This window comes from Gorilla gorilla, chromosome 10 (genome assembly GCF_029281585.2).
Source record: "Gorilla gorilla gorilla isolate KB3781 chromosome 10, NHGRI_mGorGor1-v2.1_pri, whole genome shotgun sequence".
In the NCBI taxonomy this organism is placed as follows: domain Eukaryota; kingdom Metazoa; phylum Chordata; class Mammalia; order Primates; family Hominidae; genus Gorilla; species Gorilla gorilla.
The window spans coordinates 111,112,168-111,129,273 of record NC_073234.2 but is presented as its reverse complement, the minus strand read 5'-3'; the positions used below and the strand labels follow the sequence as shown (position 1 = coordinate 111,129,273).

Sequence of the window (17,106 nt, the reverse complement as noted above, 5' to 3'; positions counted from 1 at the left end):
TAAGCGATCTGCCTGCCTCGCCCTCTCAAAGTGCTGTGATTACAGGCATGAGCTTCCGCACCTGGCCAATAAGTTAATTTTTTTTGTCCAAGGAAAGGAACATATAACAGGAGAGTAACTTAATTCCATAGAACTTAGAGTAGTCAAGAAAGCAGTGTTCCTCTCTGATACAAAGGCAAGGAGGCTATTTTGAAAGCCAGTTAGATCATTAGTTTCCTTTAAAAAAAAAAACATATCTACAATGAGGCAGTTCGTTGCTCCTGCATTCTCATGCACCCTGAACTACCTCAGGTATAATGCTTACTGCCCTGTCATTATCTACACTTCTCTCTTCCCTCACTCAAGAGATATGACTTTTTGTAGTCATCTTTGTGTCTTCGGCCCCCAGCATAGTTCATGTTAACCTTAAAGTTCAATAACCCTTTGGTAAATTTGCAAGTGAATGAATGAACGAGTGGTGAGCATTTTTATACAAATACGTTTCATCTAGATAATAATATCCTTTTTTTTTTTTAGCATTTGGTGCCGCTAGATGCCTGATACATTGCTAAATATTTACATACATGATCTCAAACCTCACAAAACATCCCTGTGGCTTCCTTCATTAATGAGAAAACTGACAGCTGAAGAAGTTAATTTCACAAAGTCTTGTAAATAATAAGCGTCATCACCAGAATCTAGTTCTGGTTAGAATCTAGTCATCTAGTCTGATTCCTCAGCTTGTGCTCTTACCAACTTTATTATATTGCTTCTATTTTATTTTCTGTCTTCTAAGAAATCTTACAGCAAATTTCCAAACAACTGTATTTATTGTCAGCCTTTGTGATTGATACAGATATTAGTTTTAGAGCCTTATGCACGCACAAGATATTTGAAAATGTGTCCATCCATCGTTTCATTAACAGGTGTGTTTCCTGCTAGAAAGTCCTACACAGCAGCATTGCCTCCTTTTCTATAAATGCTGCAGGGGCCTTGCTTCACTTTCAGATGTATTGCTGCAAACATATAACTATAGATAAAATTTCTATCATATTCAGCAATTATCTAAATTCATTACTTGAAGGGAATCTGTTGTGAAATCTTTTGTAAAGTACTCATTTCCTCTACCTCATCTGTTTCAAAACTTTTGCACTGTTACCATAGATTTTCTTCCAGTAGAACACTTGGGTAAAGAAGGTACCAGCCGGGCATAGTAGCTCATGCCTGTAATCCCAGCAGTTTGGGAGGCTGAGGCGAGTGGATCACCTGAGGTCAGGAGTTTGAGACCAGTCTGGCCAGCATGGTAAAACCCCATCTCCACTAAAAATACAAAAATTAGCTGGGCGTGGTGGCGGGTGCCTGTAATCCCAGCTACTCAGGAGGCTGGGGCAGGAGAATCACTTGGACCCAGGAGGCAGAGGTTGCAGTGAGCTGAGATCACACCATTGCACTCCAACCTGGGCGACAAGAGCGAAACTCTGTCCCCCCCAAAAAAAGGTACTATTCAAAGTAAGTCTCATGCATTATTGATGAACTCTTGTGAAAATATCCGGAAATTAAATTGACATTTTTAATAATTTTGTTTTGCCACCATGGTTGTGGGTGAGAGCAGGTTAGGGCAGATGTTTTGGGGGGAAAATGATGACTCCAGTGATGAATGATTTACCACCTAGACAGGCCATACAGCTTCTAAATATACCTGATTACCACTCAGTGTAATATTTTGGCTCTTAAGGACAGTTCACCACAGCTGTGAACACTAAAAATTATAACGAAAAGAATAATTGATGTCAGCATAATAGTATATGATGATGGTTCAACTGTTGGGTCTAACAAGAAGACAGGCCAGGCATGGTGGCTCACGCCTGTAATCCCAACACTTTGGGAGGCTGAGGCAGGTGGATCCCTTGAGGTTAGGAGGTCAAGACCAGCCTGACCAACTGGCAAAACCCCATCTCTACTAAAAATACCATAATTAGCCAGGCGTGGTGGGGCATGCCTGTAATCCCAGCTACTCAGGAGGCTGAGGCATGAGAATAGCTTGAACCTGGGAGGCGGAGGTTGTAGTCAGCCAAGATTACGCCACTGCACTCTAGCCTGAGCAACAGAGCAAGACTCTGTCTCAAAAAACAAACAAACAACAACAACAACAAAGACAAAGCTGAAGTTAAGAACTTCTGTCACTCTGGGTCATAACTTTGACATTTATTGTGAAAAAATAAGTTCTTGGGTTGTGTTTTAGAATCAACAATTAGTAAGAAATATATGTTGGGGAATCAGAACTGAACCAGAACCTGAGGAGATCCTTTTTCCTTCCAAACAAGAAGAAAATATGTTTGCATTTTGGAAGAAAATAAGAAAAGTAGATTGTATGTGTCAGATATTGACTGCTATCAAGCTTCAGTTTGTATGCAAACTGATATTTGTTTGCATAAGTATGCAAGGCAGACCTCGGTGTGAGTCTTGAAAAAGTATGCCATGAAAGATGTCAGGGCCTTCGGCCTGGAGCTAGTTCTGCATAGTTTCCAAATGGTATCTTTATCTTGTAATTATGTGAGAAGTCACGCTGACAGAAATCTACTAGCACATATGACAGAAACACATTCTTCTCTGGCCATTCCTGAAATGAGTGTAGCTTTTAAAATATATGGTAGAAGGGAGAGGTCAACTCCTGGAAATGCTTGAATTTTCTATTAGAGGAAAAGATAGGAGTGGTGGACACCATATATTACCATAGAAGGGGTTCTTATAATATCTTTCTTCTGGCTAAATCTCTCCTATCTGCTTTAAGAACCAAATTGACTTGACTGAGTGATATAGTAACTATAGGTTTCGTCATCTCAAAATTATATAATTTTCATACTAGATTATGTGATTTCATTTTAAGTAATGTCTACACTGTTTTGAATATAGCATTTTGATATATTCATATTGCATATTATATAATCCAAATGAATTATTTCTTAATTAGAAACAAACCATAAATCAATAGTGCTTTGATACTTTAAGAGAAAAATGCCTAAATGTTCTCATAATAAAAACCAAGTGAAGAAAAAAATTAGGAAATTTAATGTAGAGACAGTGATTATCATAACTGTATGAATATAAAGATGTTCTCCTTAGAACCTCAATGTTTTAGAGGCAAAATCTTTACTTTCCTCCGGTATGAAGATTTTTAAAATCTCGGAATAATTCTTTTAAACTTGGGATCTCTTTAAGGACCAAGACTGTTTTATTCAAGTTAGATCCCTAGCAATTTGCACAGTACTTAGCACTTAGCAGGTGCTCATTAAATGTTTGTTGAGTAAGTGAATGGGTAGATAAACGCTGCCTTAAATACACACATCATTAGCCTTTCAAACAATGTCTCCTATGCTGTTTTCCTCCATTGTCCTTTGTAAATAGTGCTTATATCATAGCCTTTTAATTCAGTTCAAGGGTTATTTTTGAGCAGCTGTAATCTACCATTTGCTAATGTCTTACTAAGTGCTAGTGACGTACATTATCTCTGGTTTAGTCCTCAACAAAACCTGGTAAAATAGAAATGTGGGGCTCAGAAAGGTAAAACAAATTTCAGCTAGGAGTTAAACTCAAGTCTGCCTCCACTAAGCACTGCAGGGGATAGGTGAGTGAGGCCCATGCTCCACTTCAAAGAGCTTACAGACCAGTGTGATAGACAAAGAAAACCCCCAACTGCCTAATGCAAAGTAGAATGTGATCAGAGCTATAAGAAGAAATGTTTCTTTAAAGCACTGGAGGGTTACAAAGAAAGGGTAAATCATACTCAACTGCACTGGAATAAGGAATGATTTCTAAAAGAAGGTGGACCTGTCCCTTGTGGGCAAGTGGAGCTACTGCCCTGGCTTCACATTTGGTGAGGTGGGAGGGGGTGGCAGAGGAAAGGGTGTTGAATCCCACTTTTCTTTTCTGAATATCATTGTATGTCAAAAGTTCTGTCTTTAATGAGGAAGATACCAACAGAGCTCCCACCTTGAGCACGCTAATCCCCCCAAATGGTTGAATTGCAGTAACCCCTAGGGGTGACATTAGATATAGGTTTTGAAGGACATATAGAATTTTGAAAGATTGTTATGGGAAGAAAGATTTCACTATTGAAATTAATAAAGGCAAAGAAACAAGAAAGATGGAGGGTGTGTCTAGAAATTGCCCCAATTAATTAGAACAAGGGCTATATGCAAGAGAATAATGAGAGGAAGGACTGGAAAAGTAGGCTAGGCCTCTGCTATGAAGGACCTTACATGTTTGGCTAAGGAGTGACCACATTTTGGAAACTACAAATGCTTCATAAACATTAGAATTATTATTATTAACATTTGTTGGTTGAGTGAGTGAATCAATGAATGAGATTCTAATAAATGAATGGATATGAGGTTATCCAAGAAGATAATTTATACCTTTTGCAGAAGAAGCAACATTTCATGCTCTATTGTAGTGGTTCTCAATGAAAGAGAGCTTATGGGGAGGGGTGTGGGGGGAAGGTTGCACAGATGTTAGAAATTTTTTGCAAACCTCACACATTAATACTGGTTTGAGAACCATGGTTCTAATGATTATTGGTTAAAGAGATGAAAGAGAGATCTAAACAGTAGCACAGTACACCATCAGGGCCTGTATTTCTCCAGCTTCTGTTCTCATAAAAGTCACCAATGACCTCCTGATTGATGGTGTTGCTGGCCTATTGTCCATCATATGTGACTTGAGCACTCTGCACTGTTTGACACTGTTAACTGCTTGAAACTTTCTCATCCTTTGGCTTCTTTTTTTTTTTCTCCTCCTTCTCTACCTTCTCCTTAATAATCTTTTTGCAAGTTATTGCTCCTCCAACTGCCAGTACCTATGGATGTTTCCACCGTGTTCTATCCTTGATCATCTTCTCACTCTACACACCGTCCCTGGGAAGTTTCATCTAGCCCTCCTAATTTCAACTGCCATTGGGTGACAACTCTCAAAACTGTCTTTGTGACCCCAACTTTTCTCCTAAGTGTCAGAATGTTTCCAGGATATATTTAAGATAGCCTTTAAGCATCTCAAGCTTAAAGTGTTTGATCCTAAACTCATTCTTTTTCCCTTCCTTCCCTATCTCCATCCTCAGCATGGATCTATCTGCCCCAACTTTCTCTAGTCCTCTCTTCTAGATCTTTGTGAATAATGTCACTAATCATTCAGTTTCATGAACTAGACACCTGAAAATCTTCCCTGACTTCTATTTGTCCCTCAACAACTCTTTCTTCCTCTTCCAGATGGTCTCCAAACCCTATCTATTCTAACTTTAAAAAATAAGTTTTTCATATCCAAACTTACCTCCCATTCCCACACCTACTGTCTTAGTCATTTCCTTGCTGTCTCTCTTTTCTTTGATTATCCTGCCACCAGCCTCTCCCCACTCTAGTCTATACAATGCCTCCAAAGGGTCTGTCAAAGTTCAGTTGTAACCGTGCCATAATTCTGCTTTATAACTTCTTATGATTCATTATGCCCATAGGACAAAATTCAACCTCCGAAGCTAGGCAATTCCACAACCTGGAATCCTATTACCATCCGACCTGACTCTACAGCTTTTCTTCTGCCTCATCTCCTTCAACTGCTTTCTACTCAGTGTACACTCAGGCACACTAAACTTCTCACATTCCCCACATGGGCTCTTTCACATAGGATTCCCACAGCCTGGAATATCCTCCAGGTCAATTCCACAGATGCTGATTAGGGCATCTATGATGTACCAGACACTGTTCTGGGGCCCCAAAGACAAAAATAAGAAGATAAAGATCCTTCTGTCAATGAATTCAGACTCTACTAGTAAGGGAGACAGGCATATCAACAAATAATTATTTTAAGAAACTGTTTAGTGGCTGGGCGTGGTGGCTCACATCTGTAATTCCAGCACTTTGGGAGGCTGACTCAGGCAGATCACTTGACGTCAGGAGTTCGAGACCAGCCTGACCAACATGGTGAAACTCCATCTCTATTAAAAATACAAAAAAATAGCCGGTATGGTGGTGGGCACCTATAATCCCAGCTACTTGGGAGGCTGAGGCAGGAGAATAGATTGAACCCGGGAGACAGAGGTTGCAGTGAGCCGAGATCACACCACTGCACTACACCCTGGGCAGTAAAGCAAGACTCCATCACAAAAAACAAAAAACCAAAAAAAAAAAAAAAAAAAAAAAGGCTTTTTCACCAAATTATTTTTACATGGAATGTCTCAAACAGATTTAAGGCTGCAAACTTGTTAAATTTTATAGTCGTTTGCTTTTCAAAGTGAAACTCAGAAATACTTAAAAATAGCTGTAACATTTGCATTAGGAAAGATGACGTTTATTCCAGTTTGCATTTTTATGGTGAAATAAAATCCTTTTCCAATGGAAAAAAAAACAAATAATAATGATGCACTGTGATAGGCACAAAATAGAAATATATGCAAAGAGGCAGCATAGAGGAGAGAGTGGCTAACTGTCTGGAGGGAGTGGGACAAGAAATCCTGTCAATCTAGATGGACAAGGTGGGGAAAGGCCACACAGGCATGGCCAAGGGCCAGGGGCACTGAGGCATCAGAGAGTGTAGCATTTCCAGGAAGCAGTAAGAGCTCCCACACAATGCAGAAACGTAAAATGCAGAAGGGATGAACGGTACACCCAAAAATAGCTAAAACAGTCAACTGTATAGTGTGTGTTTCTTACCACAATTTATTTATGAAAAATTAATTTTAAAAAGATGCACTGGGGAAAGTGTCTAAAGACTGAGGTGGAATCAGCAATTGCCTTCCTTGCCCTCCTTTTCTTTTTTCTTTTCCTTTTTTTTTTTTTTTTTGAGACAGAGTCTCGCTCTGTCACCCAGGCTGGAGGTCAGTGGTACAATCTCAGCTCATTGCAACCTGGGCCTCCCAGGTTCAAGCGATTCTCCTGCCTCAGCCTCCCGAGTAGCTGGGACTACAGGCGTGCACCATCACGCCCGGCTAATGTTTGTATTTTAGCAGAGATGAGGTTTCACCATGTTAGCCAGGCTGGCCTCGATCTCCTGACCTCAAGTGATCCACCCGCCTCAGCCGCCCAACGTGCAGGGATTACAGGGGTGAGCCACCATGCCCAGCCCCTTGACCTCCTTTTCAACTTGCAAACTCCTATTCATCTTTTATGAACTGGCTCAGATCGCTAAGTGATCCCTCCTTTGTTGATCCCACCTGATTCCCTCAGCTTGTATTGCCTTCACCTTTCCTCTGTGTTCCCACAGTGCTTTATGTATACCTCTGTTACAGCACATCACATGTATGGAAATCTTTTATTTACTTCTCTGTTTCCCCCACAAGACTATAAGTTCCCTGAGGGCTGGCACCATTTCTCAGATAAACATAGGTCCTATATCTCTATAAGAATGATCTGATGGGCACAGTGGCTGGCACCTGTAATCCCAGCACTTGGGAGGCCAAGGCAAGAGGATGGCTTGAGCCCAGGAGTTCAAGACTGCCTGAGCAACATAGTGACACCCTGTCTCTACAAAAAAAAAAAAAAAAAAAATTAAAAATTAGCCAGGTGTGCTGGCATGTGCCCATAATCCCAGCTACTTGGGAGGCTAAGGTGGGAGGATCTCTTGAGCCTGGGAGGTCGAGGCTGCAGTGAGCAGTGATGTGCCATTGCACTTCAGCCTGGGTGACAGAGTGAAACCTTCTCTAAAGAAAAAAAAAAAGAATTATCTATTGGATTAATTAGTTAATTTAATTTACTATTAATCATGTACCAGACATCACACTAACTGCTTTGCACACATAATCTCTTTTTATCCTTACCACTGCATGAGGATAGTTCCTATTTTTATTGTCTTTACAGATAAGGGAACTGAGATGAGAGCCTAGGTATCTTGCTCAAAGTCACACAGTTAGTCAGTAGTGGAGATTTGAAGCCAAACTGATATTTTAAAGGAAAAATAATCAATAAAAGAAGTTTCCAAGGGGAAAAAGTAGAGAACAGGATTGAGAATATTAGTTGAGAAGGTGCAGCATGAAGAACTGGCTTCTTCAGTGTGTGACACTGTGCTACGCACCTTGCTGAAGTAGTTTCATTTAAAATCATGTCAACTGCATGAACTCTCCATGAGATGTAGATACCACAATAAGGAAACCAGGATTCAGGAAAGTTATATTTCTCACCTGAGGTCACAGAGGCTCTGGGAGGCAGAGCCGTCAACCAAGGTTTCTCCCAGCGTTTCTCACTTGATTCTCAGAGAAAGCAGTGGAAGGATGAAAAAGATTTTGAAATGGAGAAAAGATTATCCAGAGGACCCTACCAGTGAATTAGAATCAGACTAAGTGGGTAGGTTGATTGAGAAGCCTAGGGAATTTCTGAGACAGCCACTGTGAGAAATATTATTTTTTTTTAATCCAGGAAAAATTGAATAAATAGAGTTGATGGGCTAGGCACAGTGGCTCACGCCTGTAATCAATCCCAGCACTTTGGGAGGTCGAGGTGGGCAGATCGCTTGAGTCCAGGCGTTTGGACCAGCCTGGACATGGTGAAACCCCTCTCTACAAAAAATACAAAAATTAGCTGGGCGTAGTGGCGTGTGCCTGTAATCCCAGCTACCTGGGAGGCTGAAGCAGGAGGATTGCTTGAGCCCAGGAAGTTGAGGCTACAGTGAGTGGAGATAGCACCACTGCATTCCAGCCTGGAGCAAGAAAAGACCCTGTCTCAAAAAAGCAAAAATAGAGTTGATGAGCATTGGTTTGGAGATTCAACTGAAGTTAGGGGTCATGAATTTGTGATAAGCCCAGAAAGCACATTTCACACATACATATATATGAAAAGTGTATATATGTATGTATACAAACACATAGATATACACTTTGTTCAACTACTTTTGCCATCCCAAGAACAAAGAAACTGCTGCAGGTTGTCAGACTGTGAGCAATAAGTAATTCCAGGACTAGGGAGAGGGCTGAGGAGAAGGACTTTTGACTAGTATTAAAGACTTATGGCCAGGCGCAGTGTCTCACGCCTGTAGCCCCAGCACTTAGGAGGCCAAGGTAAGAGGATTGCTTGAGGCCAGGAGTTTGAGACCAGCCTGGGCAACATAGCAAGACCTTGCCTCTACAAAAAAATATATATATTTTTTTAATTAGCCAGGTATGATGGTGCTGGCTTGTAGTCCCACCTACTCGGGAGACTAAGGCAGGAGGATCGCTTGAGCTCAAGAAGTTGAGGCTGCAGTGAGCCATGGTGGTACCACTGCACTCTGGTATTGGTGATAGAGTAAGACCCTCTCTCAAAAAAAAAAAGAAAAGCTCCTCAAAAGAGCTATCTGTTCACATGCTCGAATTCCTCTACTCCCATACTCCCCTGAATCCTCTTCCACTGGGTTCCCCGCTCACTATGTATTACACTGAAACTCTTCCTGTGAAGAACACCAACAGCCTTTGTGCTGTTCAAATGCAATACTCCATCACATGCCCCATCTTCTTTGACCTTTCAACATCTGCCACAGCTGATGCTGCCCTACTCCTTGAAACCTTCTTTGGCTTCCAGAACACTATACTCTCATGACATCTTTTCCTTTCTCACTGAATCCTTCCACCCTGTCTTCTTTGCTGGTTCGTCCTCATCACCCCAACCAAAGGGCATTCATATTTCATGCCTTCCATATTAGGATAAATTATGTGTTTATTTTTGCAGCAGACATGCTTTTCTGATTATATCTCGCTTATCTGTCATTTAATTAGCTTTCATTCTCTGAGCATACACTCACTGGCTAAAGGAGGAGTCTCAGAAATATGCTGTGTGGTGAAGAGAAGCCACTTGGGGATGGTCAAGCCTAATGTTCACACGGGTGATCTACAGTCAGTCTTTGATCCTTGCGTGTCCTCTCTGTCCTCTCTGTTGTAGCGTGTTCCTGCCATCCAGTAGGATCAGCTGTCATTCCTGCCAACTCAGTGACCTTCTGCGACCCCAGCAATGGTGACTGCCCTTGCAAGCCTGGGGTGGCAGGGCGACATTGTGACAGGTGCATGGTGGGATACTGGGGCTTCGGAGACTATGGCTGTCGACCATGTGACTGTGCGGGGAGCTGTGACCCTATCACCGGAGACTGCATCAGCAGGTGAATGTGCAAGGCTCTTGCTCTCAGCTGCATGTATTTCAGGCTCTTTTGAAAACCTATAGTGATTTGGAAAATCTTGCATTCTGTTAATGGAGCAAAGATGTATTTGCACATCTCTTTTAAAGAATTTTTGTCAGGCTGGGTGTGGTGGCTCACACCTGTAATTCCAACACTTTGGGAGGCTGAGGCGGGTGGATCACCTGAGGTCAGGAGTTCGAGACCAGCCTGGCCAACATGATGAAACCCCATCTCTACTAAAAATACAAAAAAATTACCTGGGCATAGTGGTAGGCGCCAGTAATCCCAGCTACTCAGGAGGCTGAGGCAGGAGAATCGCTTGAACCCGGAAGGCAGAGTTTGCAATGAGCCAAGATTGCACCATTGCACTCCAGCCTGGGCAACAAGAGTAAAACTCCATTTTAAAACAAAACAAAACAAAACCAATAATTTTTGTCTAATTACAAACTCAAGTAATTTGTTCTTGCAAGATTCTAGAGATCATCTAATTCATTTTGCAAAATAATTATTGTCTTCACAATAGTTCCTTAAAACACTATTTCTGGAAAAAGGAAGAATGGGAAGGTAGAAGATAAGGCTTAAATCTCTATAGATTCATTTCTATACAAGTTCTAAAACATTCCTTAATACGTTCTTTATCATGTTCTATTTTGTTAGCCACACAGACATAGACTGGTATCATGAAGTTCCTGACTTCCGTCCCGTGCACAATAAGAGCGAACCAGCCTGGGAGTGGGAGGATGCGCAGGGGTTTTCTGCACTTCTACACTCAGGTGAGATGGATGTAACCAGGCATCATATTTTCAGGTCTGGTCTTATGTAACAGTGATACGTGACAAACCAGGGTCCAGCTTTTGGATCCTATGAGGGGAACTCTTTAGTTCTGGGGTTTCATGGTATAATAAAGTAGTGACTCCCGTAAGTATGAAACTGTAAAATATAGCTAAGGGGTATTTTAACACATTTTTGTTTGTTTTCTGATGATTAGAGTAATATATGTCATTGGTATAGAAAATTTGGAAAATGCAAAACATCATAGTAAAAAAAAAAAAAAAAGGTCACCCAAAATCTCATTATTCCACTGTTAATACTTTGGTATGTTTTTCTCACTCTAAAACACAGTTAAGAGCCTACTGAGTGGGGTGAGTATAATCCCAGCATTTTGGGAGACCAAGGCAGAAGGATTGCTTAAGGCTAAGAGTTCAAGACCAGCCTGGAAAACATAGCAAGAGTTACCTCTACAAAAATAAAAAGTTAGCCCAGTGTGGTGGTGCATGCCTGTAGTCCCAGCTACTTGAGAGGCTAAGGTGGGAGGATCACTTGAGCGGTCAAGGCTACAGTGAGCTGTGATCGTGCCACTGCATTCCAGCCTGGGTAACAGAGCAAGACCTTGTCTCAAAAAAAAAAAAAAATGCCTACTGAATATATTAGGTTTGGAAATTTACAGATCCATTGAAAGGAAAAATATTCTTATAAACCTAGCTTAACTTAATAGGTACAAAGCAAAAGCCAGATGTGAACTCCTTATGTTTATAGCTTTTTTACAACTAGAAAGCAAAAGTAATTCTACAAACTAAATATGAGCCAAATAATGAAGCCAAAAAAATCAAATTAATGACATTAACTGAATATGAAAAATGATTTGTACCAAAGCCAAAACACTGCTCACTACATAAATATAGCTCTTTGAGTTTACTCAATATGGGCTCCTATTTCCTCTGACTCAATTTCCCTATGACGTTGTTCTGTTTCTTCTTTTGAAGGGCATGCCATGATAGTGGTATGAATTCTCAGCTTCTGTGTTCATCTTGCCTCTATTCTCTTCTTGTAGAAAAGCAAGTGATTATATTTAGCACTAACTTGCTCCTTAACACAAACTCAAATGTGGGCATGAAATCTTGCGCCAACACTTGGCTATAAAGTGCTCACCAAATGCTCCAAATTAAACTCAGAGCAAGTTAAATATATTTTATTATGAAACATTACAAGTAGTAAAAATGTTATGCAATGAGCACCCATAAACACCTTCAAAGGGTTAGCAAATATCACACTTTGCCATAATTGTTTCATATTCTCATTTAGGTTATAAAATGTTACAGATGCTTTTGAAGTCCCTGATGTACCAGCCCCAAGCCCAGTTGCCTCCCTTTGTCCACAGAATAACCACAATGGTGAACTTGGTGTTGATCATCCACTTTCATGTTTTTATTACCTATATATATATTATTTCAGAATTCCATGCACATGATATCTACTCTTTTTTTTTTTTTTTTTTTTGAGACAAAGTCTCACTCTGTTGCCCAGGCTGGAGTGCAGTGGCACAATCTTGGCTCACTGCAACCTCTGCCTTCCAGGTTCAAGCAATTCTCCTGCCTTAGCCTCCCAAATAGCTGTGATTACAGGCGCCCACCACCACGCCTGGCTAATTTTTTGTATTTTTAGTAGAGACGGGGTTTCACTATGTTGGCCAGGCTGGTCTTGAATGCCTGACCTCATGATCCACCTGCCTCGGCCTCCCAAAGTGCTGGGATTACAGGTGTGAGCCACTGTGCCCGGCCCTTATATACTCTTTTAAAATGTTTTTGGTAGCCAGGCTTGGTGGCGTGCACCTGTAGTACTAGCTACTCAGGAGGCTTAAGCAGGAGGATCACTTGAGCCCAGAGGTCTGAGACTGTAGTGCACCATAATAGCACCTGTAAATAGCCACTGAACTCCGGGACAACATAGAAAGAGCCCATCCCTGAAACGTAAATAAGCAAAACATTTTTTACCTGATTATGTAGTTTTTTGAGGTTTATCCATCTCAAAAAAATTCATATAAAAGCAGTTATGTGAATATACCATTTTTATTCTCTCATTTGTTTGCCATTTAGGATATCTCCAATTTCTAATTTTCCACCATTATAAATAACACTGCCCTAAATGTTCTCTTGTATGTGACTTTGTGCACTTGAGAACGTGTTTCATCAGGCCAGGGGCTGGCAAACCACAGCCCTCAGGCCAAGTCGGCCACCTGTTTCTCTATAGCTTGCGGGCTACCTGCCCCAAGAATGGTTTTCACAGTTTTAAATGCTTACACTTTAAATGGTTATAGAAGTACCTGTCTTTATTCTTGGCCATTCAGGTTTCCTTTTCTGTGAATTTCCTATCCATAATTTTCTTACGAATTTGTAGTAGTTCTTTATAAATTTATTCATTCATCCAACAGATATTTATTAAGTACCTCTGTCATGTGGCAGCGCTGTAAATAAATGAACAAAACATTAAATCTCTGCTTCTGTGTCTCCTACATTCTAGTGAAGGAAAACAGCTAATAAACAAATAAAATATTTAGTATGATAAATGTTTAGTATAATAGAAAAATAATGCAGGGACAGGGGATAAGATATGTTTTAGAGGGACATACTTTTAAATAAGGTGATCAGGGCAAGCCCTATGAAAGGTGACATTTGAGGGGAAAAAAAATCTGAAGGAGGTAAGAAGGATAGCTATACAGGTGGCAGAGGAAAGAGAGTTTAGGGAGAAGACAGAGCAAGTCTTTAAAGCCCTGAGGAGGAATTCAGGAAACAGCAAGAAGGCCAGTGTGGCTGGAGCAGAGTAAGCTAGGAAGACAAGTGGAAGAGGAAATATAACGAGGCTGCAGAGGCCACTATGAGGACCTTGGCTTTCACCTGGAGTAAGATGGAAGCCATTGGAGCATTTCAAGCAAAGGTGTGGCATTTAGAGTAACACCCGTCAGCATGGTTGTGTGTTTTCCCTAGTCACATTCAGCACTGTGGATGTAGGCATACACAAAGAGATGGCTTTAAGCTGGGTTGAGGTTTTTCCAAGCAAGAATGAAGCAAGAGAGGGCAATAATTGTTCATAGAATTTAAACTGGGTAAATAGGGATGTGAGGGTGAAATGAGGTAGGGTCAAGGATTATAGGGTTTCAAAGGATTGTTGAAGTTGGAAGCAAGCTAGGATAGGATGTAGAAGTCAAAGAATGAGACGCTTGAAATTGAGATTGGAAGAGTAGCAGTTATTGATAATGGCGATGTCTAAGATATGGTCATGGGAATGAGCAGCTGAGGCCATTATCTGTAATGCTACCTTATCATATATCAAGTTTCTATATATGAATGGATCTGTATCTTGTCTCTCTATCATGTTTCATGAGCCAATACCACAATATATTATTACAGTTTTATAATGAGTCCTGATATCTGAGATGGCAAGTCCCTTCATTTCATTGTTCTTTCTTAAAATTATCTTAGCTATCGGTTCTTTGCCTTTTGTGTGAATTTTAGATTAAGTTTATTAAATCCCACAAAAGGCTCTGTTGGGATTTTTATTGCAATTGCATTGACTTTATAGATCATTTTGAAAAAAGTGATAGCTTTGTAATATTGAGTAGTCCCAAACATGAAGATACCTTTCTATATATTAAGGTCCTCTTTAAGGCCTTTCAATAGCATTTGTCACTTTTCTCCAAAATGGTTTTACCTGTCTTTCATTAAATTCACTCCTAGATACCTTTAGATTTTATTGCTATTGGGAAAGTGTTCTTTACCTGAATTTTTAAAATGATTTTTAAAAATCATTTTTTATGGCTGCATAGTATTCCATGGTGTATATGTGTCACATTTTTTTTGTATTTTTAAATGATTATTGATATAAAGGATATAAATGTATATGTGTCACTTTTTTTTTTTGTATTTTGAGCTTGTATCCAGCAACTTTGCTGAACTTGTTTACTGATTCCAGTATGTGTGGATTATCTTGGATTTTCTAATGTAGGCCATCATGTTATTGACAAATAAGGACAGTTTTGTCTCACTTGTGTAGTTCTCATGCCTCATTTTTTTTGACTCCAGTACAATGTTTTCCCAAATTTGATGGAAATAGTTTGAAATTTTCACCACTATAAAACTTGATATTGATTTTTGATAGGTAGCCTTTATCAAGTAAATGTCATTCTCTTCTATTTCTAATTTTATTGTTAATGAGTTTTGCTTTTAGCTGAATGCCTTCTCTGCATCTTTTGAGAAAATCAGATGGTTTTTCTCCTGTAATCTATCAATGTGGTATTTGAAAATAATTTTTTTCCGGTATCAAACTATTCTTTTTTTTTTTTTTTACTTTAAGTTCTAGGATACATGTGCAGAGTGTGCAGGTTACATAGGTATACATGTGCCATAGTGGTTTGCTGCACCTATCAACCCCTCATCTAGGTTTTAAGCCCTGCACGCATTAGGTATTTGTCCTAATGCTCTCCCTCCCCTCGCCCCCGACACCCCTAATAGGCCCCAGTGTGTGTTGTTCCCCTACCTGTGTCCATGTGTTCTCATTGTTCAACTCCCACTTATAAGTGAGAATATATGGTGTTTGGTTTTCTGTTCCTGTGTTAGTTTGCTGAGAATGATGGCTTCCAGCTTCATCCACGTCCCTGCAAAGGGCATGAACTCATCCTTTTTCGTGGCTGCATAGTATTCCATGGTGTATATGTGTCACATTTTCTTTATCCAGTCTATCATTGATGGGCATTTGGGTTGGCTCCAAGTCTTTGCTATTGTAAATAGTGCTGCAATAAACATACGTGTGCAGGTGTCTTTATAGTAGAATGATTTAGAATCCTTTGGGTGTATACCCAGTAATGGGATTGCTGGGCCAAATGATATTTCTGGTTCTAGACCCTTGAGGAATCACCACACTGTCTTCCACAATGGTTGAACTAGTTTACACTCCTGCAAACAGTGTAAATGCACTCCTATTTCTCTACAGCCTTGCCAGCATCTGTTGTTTGTCAGAATGGCAATTATTATCAAGCTATTCTTTTAGTCTTAGGATAAGTTTTATTTGCTGTGATGTATTTTTATTCATACATTGCTGAATTTGATCTGCTAGGGTTTTTATCTTTCATTTATTTATTTGCTTGCTTAGGACTTTCATATTGATGTTTATAACTGATATTGGCCTATAATTTAATGTATTGCATTGTATATTTGAGTAAGTTAGGAGGTCCCCTTACCCACTACATTTTTTTTCTATTCTCTGCAATTATTTATATAAAAATAGAATCATCTGTTACTTGAATTTTTGTTAGAATTTATCTATAAAACCATTGAGACACAGTGTCTGAGTAGACGAAAGTATTACTGATTCAATATCTGTCATGGTTATTAGTTTATTTGTGATATGGTGTTGGTAATCAAAGTTTTCTAGAAAATTACCGATTCTTTTTTTTTTTTTTTTGAGTTGGAGTCTCACTCTGTCACCCAGGCTGGAGTGCGGTGGCGCAATCTCGGCTCACTGCAACCTCTGCCTCCCGGGTTCAAGCAATTCTCAGCCTCCCAAGTAACTGGGACTACAGGCGCATGCCACCATGCCCAGCTAATTTTTTGTATTTTTAGTAGAGATGGGGTTTCACAGTGTCAGCCAAGATGGTCTAGATCTCCTGACCTTAAGATCCACCCACCTCAGCCTCCCGAAGTGCTGGGATTACAGGCGTGAGCCACCTTGCCCAGCCACCAATTATTTTAATTTTAAAAAATTGTATTGGCATAGAGGTATACATGGTATTCACTCATAATTTATTTAACCTTTACTCAATCTGTCCTTAATCTTCTTTTTGTCCCTAAGCTTATGTGCCTTTTTTCTTATTGTCTTATACTGATCTTAATTTGCTTCTCTTAGAGATTAACTTTTGGTTAACTTGATCCAACCTATTTAATTTTTCTTTATTTCACTAATTCTGCTCTTATCTTTATTTTTTTTTATGTTTTCTCTAAGTTTGCTTTTTTAGTCCTTTTCTACCTTTGTGAGTCCAGTGATTATTAACTCACTTGCTTTTAGTCTTTCTTATTTTTAGCAAGTACTCTTAAGGTTATACATTTCCTTATAAGATCTTTTAGCTGGATCCTATTGGCCTTTTTATGTAGTATCTTCATTATCATTCAAGTTCTAATGTTTTTCCAATTTCCATTAAGAATTTCTCTTTAATCCATTGAGTTGTCTAGGATATTT

At 39.8% G+C, this 17,106-nt stretch overlaps 1 protein-coding gene and 1 long non-coding RNA gene across 3 annotated transcripts in view; one reads left to right on the top strand and one right to left on the bottom strand.

The window, feature by feature from the left end:
- LOC101153439 (uncharacterized) overlaps positions 1–17,106 on the bottom strand; it is a 148,867-nt gene that overhangs the window by 3,857 nt on the left and 127,904 nt on the right. Inside the window, exon 5 of the long non-coding RNA XR_008670227.2 lies at positions 13,202–13,342. This is a non-coding gene — a long non-coding RNA (uncharacterized lncRNA). The remainder of the gene's footprint in view (positions 1–13,201; positions 13,343–17,106) is intronic.
- Positions 1–17,106, top strand: part of NTN4 (netrin 4) — a 133,039-nt gene that overhangs the window by 97,106 nt on the left and 18,827 nt on the right. For both annotated transcript variants that reach the window (XM_004053698.5, XM_019039356.4), the window contains exons 6-7: positions 9,870–10,083; positions 10,759–10,874. In XM_004053698.5, coding sequence (XP_004053746.4) covers positions 9,870–10,083; positions 10,759–10,874 — 330 coding nt within the window. The remainder of the gene's footprint in view (positions 1–9,869; positions 10,084–10,758; positions 10,875–17,106) is intronic.